At 50.8% G+C, this 20,471-nt stretch overlaps 1 protein-coding gene across 1 annotated transcript in view; it reads right to left on the bottom strand.

The window, feature by feature from the left end:
• Positions 1 to 16,435, bottom strand: part of SLC2A9 (solute carrier family 2 member 9) — a 183,170-nt gene extending 166,735 nt beyond the window's left edge. The window contains 2 exon segments of the mRNA XM_060012810.1: positions 13,662 to 13,760; positions 16,251 to 16,435. Of these exon segments, the coding sequence (XP_059868793.1) occupies positions 13,662 to 13,760; positions 16,251 to 16,361 (210 nt within the window). The 5' untranslated portion in view covers positions 16,362 to 16,435.
• Between the last annotated feature and the right edge of the window lie 4,036 nt (positions 16,436 to 20,471).

Raw genomic sequence — 20,471 nt, 5'->3', positions numbered from 1 at the left:
AAACAGTACAGAAGTCCTTACAAAAGTGCCCACCACCACCAGACCAGGCTCTTTGAAGTAAGGACCACACAAGACAAAATTCCGTAAGCCCAGCAGTGGCACCTAATGTCACCCGAGTAGCAGAGCTGAGGCCTCCTATGCAGAAAAAGTGAACGTGTCTGGCCAGAGACTTCTAGCCTCTGAAAGGTCTGCTTGCAAGATGGGTCCTGGGCTGGCAGCAGGGACCTTGGATTTGGGGAGGGACCCCACCATTCCAAGAACTGAGAAGAGGGGTTTGTAGGGCCTAAGCTGTGCCAACAGTGTGGTTTGCGCTTCTTTTCCGGAGTCAGGAATTGTACACATGCCAAGAGGAGGTGCCTCTGTGACCGACCTCCTATAAAAACCCTGAACCTAAGGCTTCCCTGGTGGCGCAGTGGTTGAGAGTCCGCCTGCCGATGCAGGGGACACGGGTTCATGCCCCGGGCCGGGAAGATCTCACATTCCGCGGAGCAGCTGGGCCCGTGAACCATGGCCGCTGAGCCTGCGCGTCTGGAGCCTGTGCTCCGCAACGGGAGAGGCCACAACAGTGAGAGGCCCGCGTACCACAAATAAATAAATAAATAAATAAAATAAAACCCTGAACCTTGCGCCTCTGATGAGTTTCCCTGGAGGAGGACCGCTCACGTTGCCATCACAGCTTGCTGCTGGGGAAATTAAGTGCGTCCTGCGCAGGGCCATGGGGAGAGGACGCTGGTCTCCTCTGCACTTTGCCCCAGGCACCTTTTCCCTTGACTGATTTTGCTTTGTATCCTTTCCCTGTAATAAATCACAGTCACGAGTAAGCCTCCATGCTGAGTCTTATGGGTCCTCCTAGCGAATGATCAAACCTGGGGTGGTCTTGGGAACCCCAACCCACCTCCCAGGTCCTTAGGAAAATATCCAGCTACATCTCGACTTAATATTCAGTTTGCAGGTTTGTGGTGGCTTATTTCCTTCCTACTGTGTGATTCCCCTGGAGGAGTTTGGGTAACTGAGGAGAAAGAGGCTTCTGTACTTCCAGACACCTGAGAATATTTCACTCCTGCAGCTGGCTTTCAGAATGAAAAAGGAACACAGTGAAAGGGGATACATCAGCTGCAAATGATCATTGGAGAGTAAGATTTCCAGAGTTTTCTGGGTTCCCCCCTCAACCACCTTTGCAATGAGGAAGGCTGGCCCGACACTTGGGTTTAATTAAATAGAGCACGAAGAAAGGAAGTTTCATTTTCTATGTGGCCTCAGGCAGGAGCAGAGAGAAGTATGTGTGCTCCCAAATATCCTTCTTATAAAAAAAAAAAAATTGACCTGGAGCCTCTCTCCTGCTGGAATGTGCTTTTGAGAGATCACATAGCTGTGTTTGCAGGACAGTGCATCCACACAGACCTGTTCTTACTCTGAGATAACATTTCCCACTCCTTTCTGCACGTCCTCTGGTGGTCTGGAGTGAAAAGGTGGGTTTTTTCATTACTGTTCAAATTGCTTATGGCTGCTACGAATCAGTCTTGAGGCAGTAGGGACTCTCGAAGGGCTTGGAGTCTGTTCAAATCCAAGTTCAGGGTGATGGTTTTGAGCACCAATTATGGAATAACTTATTTGCAGAACAGGAATAACAACCCTAGCTTGCGGATGGGGCTGCAGGAAGAATCAGATGGGGGTGAAGGGTCCCTAGCATGATGTCCAGCATATAGTAGGTGCTCAACAAATCTCAGTGTTTTTCTCCCGTGGGTCAGAAAGAGAATGTTTCCAGTTTTATTTGTCTGGGTTTGTTCATACCAGCAGTGCCATCCAACCTCCTCCATCCAGGTTTTCCCAACTGCTTGCCTTGCTGGGTTGGCCGTTCCCCTGTTCCTCGGTCTGGCTACACCTCCCCCACACCTCTAAGCAGAGCTGCCCTGAGCATGGATGGAAATGTGGTCCTTTCCCCTTTATGTTCAACGAAGGCATTTTCCCCAGAGGAACTTTATGAAATGGGAAAATTCTGAATCAAAGAGGCAGGCATCTCAGCTCCAATAATCTGGGGACCCCAGAAGTAGGCAGGGGTGGCACCCACAGTCTGGAACACCCAGACACCAGCACCCCGGGCCTGGAAAGGCCCCCCTCCTCCTGTCAGCCAGCAGCTCTGCCAGCTCTGATTAAAACCAAACCAAACAATGACTCACAGATCCCAATGTAAACAATTCCGCAGCAACTTAGAGAAAAACTGAGAACAATCTTAGAGGTCCACATTAGGAAGATGGGACATCTATGTGACACGGCAATACACAGCTGTTAGAAATCCTGGTGATGGGGAATATTCAGTAACATGGAAAAATGCTTACAATGTAAATATTGAGCCCAAAAAAGAGAATATAAAATGGCATATATGACGAGCTCTGCAGAAAAAAAAGTAGATTTAGGTAAAGCCTTAAAAGTGGCCTCTGAGTGAGGCCGAGGTTGTGACTATCCATTGGCTGAGTGGCCTTGAGTCAGTTACCCCATCTCTCTCCTCTCGGTAAAACGGGATTATTGTCACAATAGCTGCCTTGCGGGCCGGTATCCCAATGAGAGATACAGTCCGTGTTTCGTAGAAGGGGAATCATAGCAGTAGTTTTATCATTACATTATTAAAGTTGTACTGTTTGCTTTTGCTAATAGCAGCCTGTTTTGCTTTTATAACTAGTGAGACAGGGTGAGGCAAAAGGAAGAGAGAAGAAAGGAAAAAGCAAGAACTGAGATTCCCAAATCAGAGGCAGTTCTGTTCCACACTGAAATTAACCAGAGATGCCCGTCTCATCAAATAACGGCTAGTTGTTTCTGTAATAATAAGATGTGCTGGTTTCTCCTGTAATCTCAGTCCCCTCCCGCCGAGATGCGGAGCCCCACACACTACTCCCCACCCACCTCTGTGCCGGTGTCTGCAACAAGCTCCACACTCATCATCCCTCCTCCTTTTCCCTGTTAAAGGCCTTGGAGCACAAAGACGTGCCCCGCCATGTGCCCTGCTTTTCTGAGAGCACAGGGTCTCCCAGAACAGTGGCTAAAACGGCAGCACGGAGTGGGATTAATTGGAAGGACCAGACCTCGCTTCTGGTTCTCTGCCTGCTGGTTCACTGGCATCTTTTCTTTGGCCAGCATCTAACATCTGCTGCTAATTGGGATGGCTCTACTCTTGCCGAGAGAGAAGATGATTTTACTCCCTATCACCACTTGTTTACCTGCCCTTAGGGAAGGATTAGGGAGAAGAAAATGATGAAATATACCATTTCTGCTGGGAAATGTATGACGAGTCAGAGTCAAATTAATTGTTCTGCTGAAGCCCTGGGCTTACATACTAACACGGGGTGGCGGGGCGGGAAGGGGGCCAGGGAGGTGAGCTTCTGTCTCCATCCCAAGAAAAGAACAAATGTCACCAACTCAGAAATCATTGGAAAGGTGAGTCATTCATTATATTCAAGAAAAGCCAAACCACTCACTGTTATTTTTGTGGAGGCTGGCATTGTTTCAAGTAAGTTCTAGTTTATACGCCTTGGGAGCGGGGGCAATAAATTAGACCCCCCCAAAGCAAAGGTCTCATTTATTTTTTCTTTCTCACTTCTTCCTTCTCTTATTCACTAATTCATTTAACAAACTTTTTTCAGTATTTTTATGTTTAGAACATACTTTTGTAAGATATACCTCGTATATATACAATGTACAGTTGTGTAATTAAGAATCTGGCTCGCCTTTCTGGAACCCAGAAGGACCCTATGGGACCTTCCCGGGACAGACCCCTCCCCCAGAGCCTCTGCTGTAGCTCCTCTCTGAAGGACCTAGATAACAGTGTCGGATGCACATTTCTTGAGCTGTTTTACAGATGCTAAAACCCCTACCAAATGGAAGATATTAACGACTTGATGACCATGAGCACATAGCCCCAAACCTACAGGTGCCTAAGAATTGATAATGTTAACCCCTGTGACTCCGCCCTGTTACCTCACCATCAACCAATCAGAGAACTGTGCACGAGCTGATCACATCCCCTGATCACATCCCCTCACATGGCCTTTAAAAATGCTTTCCTGGGCTTCCCTGGTGGCGCAGTGGTTGAGAGTCCGCCTGCCGATGCAGGGGACGCGGGTTTGTGCCCCGGTCCGGGAGGATCCCATGTGCCGCGGAGCGGCTGGGCCCGTGGGCCATGGCCGCTGAGCCTGCGCGTCCGGAGCCTGTGCTCCGCAACGGGAGAGGCCACAGCGATAAGAGACCCGCGTACCGCAAAAAAAAAAAAAAAAAAAAAAACGCTTTCCTGAAACCCATCGGGGAGTTCCAGTGTTTTGAGCACTAGTTTCCCGGGACTCTTTGCTGGGCGCCCTGCAATAAATGCTACAGTTTCCTTCCTCACAACCCAGTGTCAGTAGATTGGCTTTACTGTGTGCAGGTGAGCATGCCCGAGTCTGGTTCTGTAACATTTCTTCCTGGTTCTTGAATAGTAGCCTCTAAACCCTTGGGATTTCCTGGATAGGAAATGTTGATGATACGAGTGTCTTTGTTATCCACAGGGGGGCTCTCGGACCCCACCTGATGGTTTATGCAAGTGAGATAACCCAGTTTGGGGGCTGGCCATGCTGGAGATAGCAACCATGTGGTTGGCAGTGCGGGAGAGAGCTTCAAGCCAGGTGGTACCAGCCCTACCTCCAAGGAGGGGAGGGGGCTGGAGATCGATTTGATCAGTCATGCCTGGGTAATGAAGCGTCAACAAAAACTCCAGACATGGAAGCATGGCGAGCTTCCCTGGTGGACAGTACTCCGTGTGTTGTTATACATCGAGGTGCTGGGAGGGTGATGTGTCTGGATGTCAAGGGGAGAGAACTCCAGAAGTTTCATGTTTGGAACGCCCTCACTCTAAGTGTCTCTTCTTTTGTCTGCTTCTGATTTGTATCCTTTTGGCAATAATAAAACTGTAATTGTTAGTGTAGTGCTTTCCTGAGATTTTTGAGTTGTTCTAGCGAATTATCGAGCCTGAGGGGCTAGTGGGTGCTCCCCAAATCTGTAACCAGCTGGTCAGAGTTGTGGGCAGCCCTGGGATCCCCGAGCTTGCAGCTGCTGTCTGAAGTGAGAGCAGTCGTTAGAAGACTGTGCCCTTAGCCCGTGAACTTGGCCTACCTCTGGGCAGTCAGCATCTGAAGGCATCACAAACCTTTGTTCCAGGCAGTCTGCTGGGTGCCAGGGAAGCAATGACCAGCATTGTCTGCAAGGACACTTTGACCTATAGAATCCCATCCACTGTCCTTTTGCTAAACCTCAAAGCACTTGCCTGAACTGTGGGCCAGGACTGGGCAAACGGGCTCTAGGTGTTCCCTCTCTATTTTTGGAATTAGCTGTAAACTCTCCCTCCCAGCCACCTTCCTGTCTGTCCTCCCAGCCATAGCATTGCCTGTTTACTAGCTAATTTCTGTTTTCACTTAGGCCTCCTATTCAACACACTCATTTAGCTCAACTTTGGTCCTTCTGGGTGACTCTTTTTTTTTTTTTTTTTTGTGGTACGCGGGCCTCTCACTGTTGTGGCCTCTCCCGTTGCGGAGCACAGGCTCCGGAAGCGCAGGCTCAGCGGCCATGGCTCATGGGCCCAGCCGCTCCGCGGCATGTGGGATCCTCCCGGACCGGGGCACGAACCCGCGTCTCCTGCATCGGCAGGTGGACTCTCAACCACTGCGCCACCAGGGAAGCCCCATGGGTGGCTCTTCTTAATGTCTGCCCCAGTGGTCACCCTGCTTGAGGCTGGCGGCTGCCTCAGGCCCTGGCTATGTGGCCGTGGCTCATCCTGCAGCCCCAAGCACTGCACAGGTCTCAGCAGGAATGCATCCAGGCCCACCACTCCCCACCCACACTCCTCGTGATTGATTCCACCCGAGCCCCATCCCGTTTGGGCCCATCCTTGTCTCTGTGGGACCCCTTTGGATGGGAGTCTGGGCTCCATAGCTTCCACTCAGGCTTGGACCTTTCATTTCTTTAGAATACTGCTTCCAGAATCTTCCTGTAGGCTCTCCAGACATCACTCATGAGCAAGAGGAATTTTGATTCGTGCTCTAGGCTGACACATCACCTCACCCAAGCCACATCAGCCCTGCCTGCCCGAGGACGGGCACCCACCTTGGCTCCCAGACAACAGCCCTGGGAATAAGACTCTGATGTCTCCTTCCAGCCCTCATCGGCCTCTCAGGTGAGATCCAGACCCAGGGAGCCCTCAGGCACCAAGGGGACATCTCCCACGACAGCTCTGGATTATCGTAGCAGCGCTGATGGAACAGATCCCAGGCAAGAAGCATTCTCCTACTAAAAGTCAAGGCTTCAAATGGCTTAAATGTGAGGCCATTTGACAGGTTTCAGAGGAGCCCCTTTAGCCTGCATACATGACTGCTTGAAAATTCAGCAATTATCACGTTTCATTTGATGGGTATGTAGATTAGCTCTAGATTTTTCATAGCCTTTACAAGGGCTCAGAATGCTTTAAATAGGTAAATAGATAAATAAGATAGGTAAGTAGATAGAAGATGATAGATAAGTAGATGGATGGATAGATTGATAGAATCTAAAAAAAAAACGGTACCGATGAACCCAGGGGCAGGGCAGGAATAAAGACGCATATGTAGAGAACGGACTTGAGGACACAGGAGGGGAAGGTAAGCTGGGACGAAGTGAGAGAGTGGCACTGACATATACACACTACCAAATGTAAAATAGATAGCTAGTGGGAAGCAGCTGCATCCCACAGGGAGATCAGCTCAGTGCTTTGTGACCACCTAGAGGGGTGGGATAGGGAGGGTGGGAGGGAGGCTCAAGAGGGAGGGGATATGGGGATATATGTATACATACAGCTGATTCACTTTATTGTACAACAGAAACTAACACAACATTGTAAAGCAATTATACTCCAATAAAGATATAAAAAAAGAGCTGGATAAATTGATAAATAGAGAAGTAAGTAGATGGACAGATTAGATAGATAGATGATAGATCGATAGATAGAACTATGCCAATTAGAATTAGTCATTGGAAACAGAAAAGATAAAGGTTTAGACATGCAGCAATAAATGGACAAAAGAGAGAAAAATATTAGGAATATAACATCTGTAGGAAAATTCACCACTCATGGATTGATTGTTCAGAAAGCCAGCCAGCTCTCTGCCAGGAGGTCCTAATGACAGCAGGCGTCCACAGGGGCCTCACCACTTTCATGGAACCTTCAGCACAGAAATTAGCAAACATGGATCACTGGGCTAAATCTGGCCCACTGCCTGTCTTTGTAAATAAAGTTTTATTGGAACACAGCCTTGCCCATTCATTTACATATCGCCTATGGCAGCTTTCTCACTACAGAGATAGACTTGAGTAGTTGGGACAAAGGTCTTATGGCCTGCAAAGCCAAAAACCTGCAAAAGCTCTAGCAGATCAACTTAGTAGAGCAGAAAAAGGGTACACCTTCGAGTTCGGCAGACCTGGGTCAGGTCCCTGTCCGTGTGAATGCAGCAGAGGCATCACTAGAATTTTCACGAAGGGCAGACTCACATCTGGCAGTTTGGCTGGGGGGTGAGGAAGCCTAGGGGACTTGCCTTGGAACTGAATTTTCACACAAAGAACTTTAAAAAAATCTTAAATTTATCCATTTACTCATTCAGCAAATATTTACTATAAATGCTTACTGTGTGCCAGACCCCGTTCTAGTGCTGGCACTAGAGAAGCAAGAAAACCATGAAGTCCATGTCTTCATGGGGCTTCCTTTCGAAAATGGGGGAAGAATGGACAAGAATCAAATAAATATATAGTATCTCAGGTGGTGTTATATTCTGTAAAGAGAAGTAAATTAGGGGGAGGGGCTAGAGAGTGATAGAGAGGTGCTGCTGGGATAGGCTGGTCGGGGGAGACATCTCTGAGGAAGGGACATTTGAGGAGGAACCAGAGGTAATTGAAGGAGAGAGCATAGGACTATCTGGGCACATCTGGGAAAGAGCGCTCCAGGCAGAGGGAAAAGCAAGTGCAAAGGCCCTGGGGTGCCCAAGTGTGGGTGTTTTTGAGGAGCATCAGTGGGGGAGGGGGGTCTTGTGGGGGCAAAACAAGGAGCAAGGGGGAAAGTGCTGGTGATGAGAGCAGAGTGGTCACCAGGCGCCAGGCCCCCTGGGCTTGGGGCCACAGTGGTCTTCTGGGCTGTTTTCCAGGTGTGATGGGCAGCCATGGAGGTTTTGAACAGAAGCACAATTTGATCTGCCTTAATTTGTAAAGGGTCCCTCTGGCCCTGGGTGAAGAATAAACTAGAGGAGCCAGAGTGGAAACAGGAAAACCAGGCAGAGGACTCAACGGCAGGCCAGGGTGGAGACCTGGAATGTCCTCACGGGCCAGGCCTCCAGTGTCTTATACTCACTTCTGCTCACATCCCATTGGCCAAAGTTGGGCAAGGGCCATGTGTGGATGCCCGAGGTACCTGGGTGTCCTCTTCCAAATGGGGCATGAAGGTAGTCAGACTTGGGGGGGGCTCTCTGAAAGCAGGGTGGACAGGACCTACAGTCATTTAGGGTAACTGTGTTGAAGAGAAACAAGTGGGTATATTACGAGTGAGGGCTAAGGGCTCCCCCGCCCCACACCAGGAATGCAGACACATTAACCTCCCTGGGCCTCAGTTTCCTCATCTATAACGGGGGTTAGTTCTGGCTCCCTTGGGGACTGTAATGAGGATGAAATCTGATACCGTCCCTAATGGGGCAGCACGGTCGGTGCCACAGTGGGCATTATTTTCATCATCAGCTTTCCAGAAAGTTTCCAAATATCTGAGGCAAGAGAAACACGGAATGCTTGTGAGATGCAGCCAGGTGGCGGCCAGGACCAGCGCCAGCTACTGCCTGGACTGTTCACGTGGTGAAATTCCGCCTCGCCTGAGGGTGGATGGCCTTGGCCTGCAGTCCCTCTGCTCCTCCGACCCCCACCTTGGACCTGGTTATCCCACTACTCAAGAGGCGAAGCTGGTGGGCAGGGGCCTCCGGACCCCGTGTCATCGCTAAACCAGCATCCCTTCTGCTGGGTAGGTGTCCTCGCTGTGACTTATTTTCATCAGCACCTCCGGCGGTGCTGTCTGTGGACCGTCACCCCCAGACCCCAGCATCTGCATCTCCTGGGTCCGAGAGTTTCTTTCTCCTTCCGAGAGGCCAGAGCCCCGGTGAAGTCTGACGCCGGCACAGAAACCCACCACCAGGCGTGGGCCCTTCCCACCTGCGTTAGACCCGGCTCCCTGGGCTCTCTGCTCCCATACTGGTCTCCTGGACCCTGGGGCTGCCTCGCTTGCCCACACCTAGGCCCACAGCAAAGGGAAGAGGTTTCTGAGTGATCGCTGGCCACAGGCTGAGCCCCTCCAGCCTCGGGCCCCCTTCCATCCTCCTGGCCACTTTGCCAGGGGATTGTCACCACCTGTCAGGATCTGGGGCTCCCAGGGGAGCTGGGGTCCCCGTGCAGGCCTGCCCGGCTCCAGCTCTTCCAGCTCCTCCAGCTCTAGGCAGCTTCCGCCCTGGGAGGGGCTCCCAGGCTGAGCCATGGCCCCCAGCCCACCTCCAGTGCTCACAGGCTGGGTGGCGCTGACTCGGGCTCCTGTTCCAGCGCCTGTGATCCTCCTTGAGCTGGCCCTGGCCTCCTTCCCAGCCTCCTCCTCCTCCAGCCCTTTGGACCCCACAATCGGGCCGCTCCCTCTCTGCACCATTCCCAGGAAGCCTGCCGCTCTCTCAAGCCCGGGATAACACAAAGCCCTTCCACCGGCCTGTGTTCCCATCTCCACCCTGCGCATCTCTCACTGCTGGGCATCTCCCCAAACTGGAGAGACAGGTAGATACAGAGAATCACAACTTAACCAGAGCAAAAATACACAGCAGCAAACGAGTGCCAGGGCAGGAAAACCTGAACTGTAATCAATGAACTGCTGAAGGCTCAGTGTGGACAAGTCTGAGAGTTAATATCTCTCGGCACCCAGTCATATCCGTCCCCCTTTTGTGAGTTTTACCTCCAGGGGCTCTACCAGATTCTCACAGGGACTGTCAGAAAAGTCCCCTTATGCTTCCAGCAGGGGAGGGGAACAGGAACCATTCTGAACTATATCAGAGCATTCTGTTCTTCTTCACGAGGCCTGTCCTTGGGAGAAAATATTTCACTGAGTACATGGAGAGATATTCCATGTTCTTAGACAGGAAGACTCAATACTGTCAAGATATCAGTTTCCCAACTTGATCTATTCAACACGATACAAGTCAAAAGCCCAGCAAGTTATTTTGTGGATACTGACAAACTGATTTTAAAGTGTATATGGAGACACAAAAGACCCAGAATGGCCAACTCAACATTGAAGGAGAACAAAGTAGGGTCTGATGTTACCCTACTTCAAGACTTTACTATAAAGTATGGTAATCGAGACAGTGCGGTATTGGTAAAAGAAGAGTAGCAGATCCGTGGAACAGAAGAGAGTTCAGAAATGGACCCACATATAGTCAACTGATCCTTAACAAAGGAGCAAAGGCAATATAATGGAGCAAAGATAGTCTTCATCAAATGGCACTGGAACAATAGACATCCACACGCAAAAAAGGGGGAAAGAAAGAAGCTAGACATAGATCCTACACCCTTCATAAAAGTTAACTCAAAATGGATCAAAGGCCGAAATGTAAAATGCAAAACTATAAAACTCCTAAAATTTTTAACATAGGAGAAAAATCTAGATGACCTTGGGTATGGTGATGACTTTTTAGATAAAACACTAAATGTGTGATTCATGAAAGTAATAATTTATAATCTGGACTTCATTACAAGTAATGCTCTGCAAAAGATGTCAAGAGAATGAGAAAAAAAGCCACAGACTGGGAGAAAATATTTGCAAAAGACACACCTGATAAAGATCTATTACCCAAAATATATAAAGAACTCTTAAAACTCAAGAATAACACAAACAAATCTGATTTAAAAATGGGCCAAGGACCCAAACAGACACCTCACCAAAGAAGATATACAAACGGCAAAGAAGGATATGAGAAGACATTCTACGTCATATATCATTGAGGAAATGCAAATTAAACAATGAGATACCACTACAAACCTATTAGAATATCCAATCCAAAACACTAACAACAGTAAATATTGGCGAGAATGTGGAGCAACAGGAACTCTCATTCACTGCTGGTGGGAATGCAAGACGGAACAGCCACTTTAGGAAGACATTTTGTCAATTTCTTACGAAACTAAACATACTTTCCCCATACAATCCAGAAATCATGCTTCTTGGTATTTACCCAAATGAATTCAACACTTATGTCCATACAAAAAACTGTACATGGATGTTTATAGCAGCTTTATTCATAATTGCCAAAACTTGGATACAATTAAGATGCCCTTCAGTAGGTGAATGGATAAATAAACTGAGGTACAGCCAGACCATGGAATATTATTCAGAATCAAAAACAAATGAGCGGGCTTCCCTGGTGGCGCAGTGGTTGGGAGTCCGCCTGCCGATGCAGGGGACACGGGTTCGTGCCCCAGTCCGGGAAGATCCCACATGCCGCGGAGCGGCTGGGCCCGTGAGCCATGGCCGCTGAGCCTACGCGTCCGGAGCCTGTGCTCCAAAACGGGAGAGGCCACAACAGTGAGAGGCCCGCGTACCGCAAAAAAAAAAAAAAAAAAAAAAAGAGATTTCAAGCCTTGAAAAGACACAGAGGAATTTTAAATACATATTACTACGTGAAAGAAGCCAACCTGAAAAATTATACACTGTATGAGTCCAACGATATGACACTCTGGAAAGGGAAACCTTCAATCTGTAAAATATACAATATCTGCAATACAGCAAAGGGAATAAAGCAAGATGTGCCTGTACAGAGACAGTAAAAAGATCAGTGGTTGCCAGGGTGAGGATGGGAGGAATGAACAGGCAGAGCACAGAGAATGTTTAGGGCAGTGAAGATATTTTGTAAGATACTATAGTGGTGGGTACAAGTCATCATACGTGTGTCAAAATGTATAGAAAGTACAACACAAGGAGTGAACCTTAATATAAACTGTGGGCGTTGGGTGATAATGATGTGTCAAGGTGGGTTCATCAGTTATAACAAAGGTACTGCTCTGGTGCAGGATGTTAACAGTGGGGGAGTGGAGGCAGGGGGTATATGGGAATTCTGTGCTTTCCACTCAATTTTGCTGAGAACCTAAAACTGCTCTGAAGTATAAAGTTTATTAATTAAAAACATTTTTTGAATGAGTGAATGACAGGATTGCTCCTTCCTCGTGTTCCCACAGTCATTGCTTGAACTACTGCTTTTCTACTCATATCATTCTATTCCAGGTTCAAGTTTTACACGTCTCCTCGCATTATAAACCGTGAGTGTAAAGGTTCTCCACCCTCTGCCGGAGGCTCTGCTGGATTACCAAGATGAAGCAAGAGTGCATATTCCCAATCCTCTTAAAGACAAATATGGACAAATTGGATCCCATCTCAGGATGACATCACAATGACAAAATCAAAGCCGTTGATTAATGCAAGCGTTCGGAGAAGCCATCTAGACCTGCTGGTTTTCAAACTGTTTTTAGTATCAGAATCCATTTTTCAAATGAACTTACAGAGCCCCTAAAATGTAAAAGAGTTAACAGAATAAAAAAAGTGCTGTTCTAGTACAGATGGAGTCTGGATCCCTGAGGCACTTCTGCAAAGTCCAGGGCTCCTGGGGCCCCTTTGTGACCCACTGGTCCAGCTTCCCCCTATGTTTTGCACACAGCATGCTGGGCCCCCAAACAAAGAAAAGCCTTAAAAGCACCCACAAAGGTCCACAGCCTGGCTTCTGTCTGCCTCTGTAGCTCATGCCCTTATGCTGTCCAAAATACATCCTGGGCTCCGACAGCATCAGACCTGCATTTCTGCAAATGTTTCATATCTCAGGCTTCAGTGCTTTTGCTCCACCTTCAAGATGCAGCTCTGGCATCACCTCCTCCAGGAAGACTTCCTGTATACCACCATCGACCCATCCACTTTACCCCAGGGATGAAGGTAGGTCAAGCAGAAGCCAGCACCCCCAGGAATGGGTAGCACCTAAACCTAACAGCCTAGGTCGGTGAGAACCAAAGCTTCATCTGCAAACCAGCAGAGTGGTGTTAGGAGGGCCTGGGGAACTGCACCTAATGACCTGATTTCAGAAGAAAACAAAAGCCAGCAATGGATCTTAAACCAACAGATATTCAAGTGACCTCCAGCTGCAATTAAAAGCCATAAACAAAGAAAAAGCAGATCAGGGAAATGTTTCTGTGCCTAAGATCCCTCCGTAAGCCTCAGATTTCGTGTTCCTTGCCCTGGAATAAGACCCTTAGGATCTGGCCCCTGGGACCTCCGAAGATCCCTCTCCTCTCTACACTCTCCCAGGACCCTGCATGAGCAGGGAACTGACCTCACGAATTGTCATCATTCTCTATTTCTGTATCTCCCACCTCCCCCTCGAGGGCAGGGGCTGGTCTCACTCTCTTTGGCCCTCCCTTCACCCCAGTGTCCAGCAAGGGTCTGGCACAGAACCGCTCTGCAAATGTTTGCAGAATGGGGTACCACCCCGGGCTGGGCGGTAACACCCGGCTTTCCGCGTTGCCGCAGCGCCCTCTGCTGGGCACATCCCGCTGCCGCGGGCACTCACCGGAGTGGGGGCGTTCACCGCTGAGAGGTTGTACCCATAGAGGAAGGAGGAGCCGAAGGCGCCCACGAGAGAGGCCACGACCAGCGAGCAGGACCAGTCCTGGGAAAGGAGAGCAAAGCACGTCAGACCTGGCACTCGGGCGCACAGCCAGGGGCCCGCAGGACGCAGCTGGACCGTCCTCTGCTGGGGAGGATTTCCAAATCAAGGATGCAGGTTCCTCAGAGCCAGCCGGCACGAGAGGCTCCCATCCAGGTCCGGTCCAGGGGGCCAGCCCAAGGAGCTCAGTTTGCCTCTGTCCACACCATTGCCCTCCTTGTCCGGCTGCAAGAGGATCTGTGAAACTCAGACCTACTGTCCTTCACAGGTGCTGTTAGCAGCTATGACACCGTTATTTTAGCTGAATTCGGCCAGTCTCTGACTCACATAGGAGCAAAAACCAAAGGCAGACTCAGCTGCCAGCAGCAGCATCAGCTGGTTCTTATTAAGCGCTATGGACCAGGCGTCTGTTCTAAGCACTTTCTGGGTATTCTCCCATAGAATCCTTGGATCAGTACTGTTTTATCTTGATTTTACAGGTGAGAAAACAGAGGCATGGAGCAGTCCCTGGTGCTGTCTGGGTTGGGGACCAGAGCCCGGATGGTCTGGCTCCAGCCCCCATGCAGCCACCCACCGTACCACACTGCCTCTACCCCCGCCGCCTCTTCCCCCCTGACGCTGCTGGCGGCCACACAGACGCGCACACTCTGTTCCAGGCTGGAGCTGTCCATCTACAGGCCAGTGTGAGCACCTTGGGACAAGGACCTGCAGACAGATACAGGGCTTGACCCGGAGAACCAAGCATCTGCCTCCAGGTAATCCTGCCCTATGGACCCATCCATGGACAGCCACAGGCATGACAGGACCAGGAGTAGAAACATCTGGGCCCCTTGGCAAAGGCTGGACAGAAGGCAGGGGCTGGAGGCAGGAGGGGCTGCCATTCTAAGCTGGCCGGAAAAGTGTGGGCCACTTGTCAGGGGGACCCAGGTGCTCTTGGAAGGCACTTTCTCTCCATGATTTATCATGTGTCGTGTGTGTGTGTGTGTGGTGATTGGGGGTGCGGGGAGAGAGCCGTGAGCTCTAGGTGCCAAGCCCTGACAAGCTCCTGGGATACAGCAGGTAAACGTGACAGATGAGGTCCAAGGTTTAGGGATCTGAAGGGATCAAACACCGTTTGAAAGGGAAAGCCAGACCTCGATAGCCGACTTCCTGCTCTGCCCGCCTAGACAGCCTCCTATAGCACAGGCTCCATGCTTGATGGCTCCACCACTCAGCTGTGGGGTCTCTCCAGGGTCTTGACCTTTCTGAGCCTCAGCTTACCCAGCTGTAAAATGGGATCTAAATTGTAGCACCGGCTGCATAGGCTGTTGTGGATGTGTTCCTGGCTGAGGACGTTGAGGGGCTTGTGCACGTAGCCAGTGTTCAGAAAGGCTGTTCACTCACTTTGTTCTCTCTCTCTACTCCCTCTGACCCAGCCGTGCAGAATGGCCATTGCCCAAGCTACGTGCCAAGGTCTCTCTTGCCCTGGCCCATATAGCCATGCCCTGCTGAAACCTTCCTTTCTGGAGACTTTCATATCTAAGACCCACTGAAAGCCACCCTGAAAGTTCCACCTCCTCATTTTTACTTTTCTATCTTTGATTCAACGTTGTCTGACCCCCAGGTCTGCCTCTTATGACTGCGTAACCTCAGACCAGTTACACAGCTGCTCTCTGATGCGGTGTTCTCATCTGGGAAATGGCGATGATGATACAGCCACTTCATAGGATATTCTGCCGAAGAAAGGAGATAGAGCAGGTAAGGTCCTCACCTGTCCAGGGGTAGGTGCCCCTGGGGGTCAGCAGCAGAGGCTGGACAGTGGGCGTGGGTCTTACTTTTTGAGGGCAGGGGTCTTGCTTCCAGGCACCAAGCCTGCTACAGAGGAGGTGCTTGGTAAATGCTGGTGATTGGATTGAGTCCAGAGGGAGGGTTCATAGGCCACAGAGAGGGACGCTGGCAAGTGTGGAGCCAGAATATTTTTCTGCAGTAAGAGGAGCTTGAACTGAACGGGATTCATTGACGGAACAGAATCACATTTTGGACAAAAGGCCCATTCTCCATTGCCTTTCATCTTTCAACTCATCTTCTGGGTCTCAGCTCAGATGTTATTCCTGCTGACTCCCGGGCTGTGCTGGTCCCCTGGGCTTCCCTCACTCCCAGCCCTGGTCATTATTCCCCTGTCTGCACCCATCAGAGGGCAGAGAAGAGCAGGTGGGAGCCATCTGCCCCAAGCCCCCCACCCCTGTGTGGCCCACCTGTGCCCACCACCTCTCACCACCTGCCCCAAGCTGGGGACACCACCCAGCACGTGAGAGCAGTTCGCTGCCTTGGCCTCATTGCACGAGCACGGCCGCGCAGCCAGAAGGTACTGTGAGTCCCAGGAAGCTGCGACTTACGAGTTGGAGCACCACGGCCAAGGTCACAGGGACTAAGAGGCCAGGACTCAAGGCCAGAGGCCTTTCAAGCAGTCAGAGTGCCTCTGTGGCCCAGACAGCGGCCAGTTTCTGTGTTTACCTTTCTTCTCCTCCCACGCGGCGTCCCGCTCGTCAGATGGGCACACTCGAGAGGCGCCGGGCGGCCCGGGTCACAGGCAACGGGAGCTGAGTGCGCTTCCTCAGAGTCCATGTTTCCCGACAACCCACCTGCCAGCCCTCCCTGAAGCTGGCTCGGCCCCCAGTGCCTTCCAGCCCGGCTCTGCTGCGGCATCTCCCTAAATGAGGAGGCAGAGTCCACGGAGGGAGGGTGGGCGGGAGCATTGAACAGGAAATGTGGCAATTGTATTTTGCTGAACAGGAAATGGGCAGTGAATGTTTTTCCCCTTTCCAAATCATCACAGCGTCTGGAGAGCCCTAAAAGGGAAACTTGTCTTCCCAGGAATCACCACCCTGAGTTTGGATTCTTTCTTTGGCATGTTTTTATAGTCCCTCTTAAGGCCAGCGTGCTGGGAGGGGAGCAACTGGCATGAGCCCAGGGCAAGTTTCCCTAAGGACTGGGACAAATGGAAAGGTCACTGACCACAGGAGAAGGCTGGTGCGGTTCCAACCCTGACTCCACTGCTTTTTAGCTGTGTGTCCTTAGGCAAGTCGCTTTGCCTCTCTGAGCTACCACGTTTACAAGTGCGAAATGGGCGATCGATCCCGCCCTGATTATCCTGCAGAGTTATTCTGAGGCTGGAATAGAAAACACACAACCCCGAGCAGCGTGTTGGAGATGGACCCAGGCTGCCCTCCAGCTCTAGAACAAGGCGAGGCTGTGGGTTTGGACGAAAAAGAATTTGCCACTGGTCATTACTCTGCCCTGCTCATTCAGCCAGGCTGGCTCAGTGAAAGCATTAAGGAGGCAAGACCCTCATGCACACCAGGACGTCATGGGAATTAACTCACTGCGTGGCCGAATTGCCCAGATGTCAGAGAAGCGCCTTAAATCATGTGTAGGACAGGCTGCCTTGACTGTTTGCTCCCAGAGGCAGAGAACAGGTGCAGAAGCCGGCAGAATGATGGCATGCCTGGGGTACGCAGAACCCCTAGAAGGCCAGGGCGGCCTCAAGTCCACACACAAAAAAAGACCAAAAGCCGGCAACCTGGGTTTAATGGAAAGCGCATGTTGAAATAAAAGCTGTGGATCATGGCAGAAGCACTGGGAGCGTGGATTGTCAAATGCTCAGGAAAACATCCAGCCCGGAATGCACAACAGTGGGAAGGGATCTGCTCAACGGGGAACTGAAACTTGCAAAAGAAAACGCCAACCCTGAATAATTAGGCTATTTACTGAGTGCATAAGTCAGTCAGCGCAATACTCATTCTGCATATCAATCATGCAGGGTTGCGGCTTGGAGAATTGGCTGTTTCTGGAAACAGTTTTTGGCCAGCTGGCCAGCTCCCTTCACAGAGCTGGGTCCAGAGCAGGACTCTAACATGGAAGTTCTCGATCATGACATCACGTGCGATGGCTGAGGATTCCTGAGGAAACACAGAGGAGGCACCGAGCCAACCAGGGGGGCTGATCTTGGAAGACTTCCTGGAAGAGGTGATTGGAGAGCAGACTCTTACAGGATGAGTAAGCCGGGGGAATATGCAGACAGAGAAGGGTGTGGGGTGGGAGGGCACTGAGCCAGGCCTGCAGACATGGATGCCCTGGGACGTGGGGAGAAGCAAAATAATTGAGCTAACTGGGGCCTAAAGTGTGGGAGGGGCAGCATGGCTGCATTGCTGTGCAGTGAGGAATCCCCTGTGCCATCCTGTGAGGTGTCATATTCATCATCTCATTTCCTCCTCCACCCCCTCCTTGACTCAGGCCCTTCCATGTATCCACCCTGGTCTCCTCATCTGTAGCAAGGGTCTCCCTGATCTTGCTAAAACTCACAGTGGATCAGGTGATCTACCCCCTTCATTTAAAATGGTTCCGTGTTCCCCATGGGGGCCGAAAACTCAAAAGGCCCCAGGACCCAGGTGGTCCACACAAATGTGCAACTACAACTGGGAGGGTCCTTGGTGTCTGGGGAGTACCTGAGCTGCAAAGGCATCCTAGTCCAAAAGCACTAAAGGCTCTGCCACCCAGAGGGGGTGCAGACTGGCCAGGGGTGGAGGGTGGGGACAAACTGCCCACAGCTGCCCTGGCCCTGCCCCGCACCAGGGGCTCTCCCAGTCAGAGGAGGGAGAGAAACTTGCAGGACATCACTTTCCCTTTTTGCCCTGCAGCCGGGAGGCAGTGCTTGGCATGAAGACCTCCTCTTATTGGTGGAGCTGGCTGTCTGTGAGTCCTCCCCCCAACCTGCCCACAAGCCGGCCCAGAGGTGAGCAGCGAAGTTCCACTTCGCTGAGATCAGAGCCCAGGTGTCCTGGCTCAAGTTCCAGGGTGGCCTTGGCTATTTAAGAAGCCTGGCCTTCGGGTAAACCACGCTTTCCTCCTTCAGGCAGGTGGGGGATCTCAGATTCCCAGCGGGCGTCCCCAGAGCACCCCAGGGTGAGAAAACAAACAGCTCCACTCTTTGGAAAGCCTTGGTGAGGGTGATGGGAGCTGTCCCCTCACTTTGCCACAGCTCAGAGGGTTAAAACCCAGACAGTAGCGCCGGACAGACAGCCTGGGTTTGGGTCTCGGCTAAGCCACTTACAACCTGTGAGCTCTTGGGCAAGTGACTAGGCTTCCCTGTGACACAGTGTCCTCATCTGTAAAACGGGTGTGATAATGGTGCCACCACGTCTTACACTTAAGATGTGATGAGCTTGTACACGGAACGCACTAAACCACGGAACCTAAAACAGCGCCCGGCGTATATCAATTGCACAGTGAATACTCATTATTCTTCTTCAAACCCCCTGTCCCCAGAAAATGAGCCACTTCTTGACCCAAATGCTCTCATCCTTTGCTAAACAAACGCCATGGTAAGTACGCCACGTAGGAAGATTCGCCCCCACCCCCGGGATATAAGTGTCCACGGCTGTAAAGAAGAGGTCTGGGGCCAACTTGATGTTGCTGGACCACTGCTAAGGCTGCTTCCTGGGCTTGGGTTCCTGCCTCCAATCATGTAACGAGCATGGTTGGGTACAGCTTTGTGAACCAGATGGCAGCTAACCGGCTTCCCGGTTACCCATCTCACAGCACATGTCTACACTGCTCTGCCTTTGGCCAAGTGTGTTCACACCCGTGATATCACCAACCCTCCCAGCAGGCTCAGGAGGAGCCACTAGCCTGACGTTACAGAAAAGAATGGAAGTTCAGGGCTTCCCTGGTGGCGTAGTGGTTGAGAGTCCGCCTGCCGATGCAGGGGACGCGGGTTCGTGCCCTGGTCCGGGAAGATACCACATGCCGCGGAGCGGCTGGGCCCATGAGCCATGGCCGCTGAACCTGCGCGTCCGGAGCCTGTGCTCCGCAACGGGAGAGGCCACAACAGTGAGAGGCCTGTGCACCGCAAAAAAAAAAAAAAGGAAGTTCAGGGAGAGCCTGGATTCATCCGTCTCCAAATCCAGTGCCAGCCCCCCATACACACAGTCTGTGGCCCATGCTCTCAGCAGATCCTAAGAAAATAAACTCTATCAAGGATGTGGTCATATACAAATGAACCTATCTATGAAACAGAACAGACAGAAATAGACTCATGGACATAGAGAACAGACTGGTGGTTGCCAAGGGGGAGGGGGTGGGGGGAGGGATGCAGTGGGAGGTTGGGGTCAGCAGATGGAAGCTATTATATAGAGAATGGATAGACAGCAAGGTCCTACTGCATAGCCCAGGGAACTATATTCTGTATCCTATGATAAACCATCATGGAAAAGAATATGAAAAAAAGAATGTATATATATATATAACTGAATGCTGTACAGCAGAGATTAACACAACATTGTAAATCAACTATACTTCAATTTTTAAAAAGTTAATTTAAAAAAAAGGATGTGGTCATAAACCAGCATTCCTGGGTGTGCTGGGCCTGTCCTGACACTCACTCACTCCTCCCTGCACACACCCATTTACTGGTGCCCGTAACTTTGCTCATCCTTCAGTGCTCAGTGCCTTTGCCACCTCCCCCCAGAAGCCTCCCTGGGTGTCTCTATGCCGCCCCTGTGTTCCATGTGCTGCTAACAGCTGTGCTGGCTGTGACCTTTCTCCCAAGTGTTATCCTCATGTGTGTCTTCCCCTCTGGATAGGAGCTCAGCAAGGGCAGGGACTGTGTATGTTAAGGGGTAAACTGTGCCCCCCAACATTCATATATTGAAGTCTTAACTTCACTACCTCAGAATG

This window comes from Delphinus delphis, chromosome 5 (genome assembly GCF_949987515.2).
Source record: "Delphinus delphis chromosome 5, mDelDel1.2, whole genome shotgun sequence".
Lineage (NCBI taxonomy): Eukaryota > Metazoa > Chordata > Mammalia > Artiodactyla > Delphinidae > Delphinus > Delphinus delphis.
The sequence above is the reverse complement of the archived record's forward strand: the minus strand, read 5'-3'. Positions and strand labels throughout refer to the sequence as shown.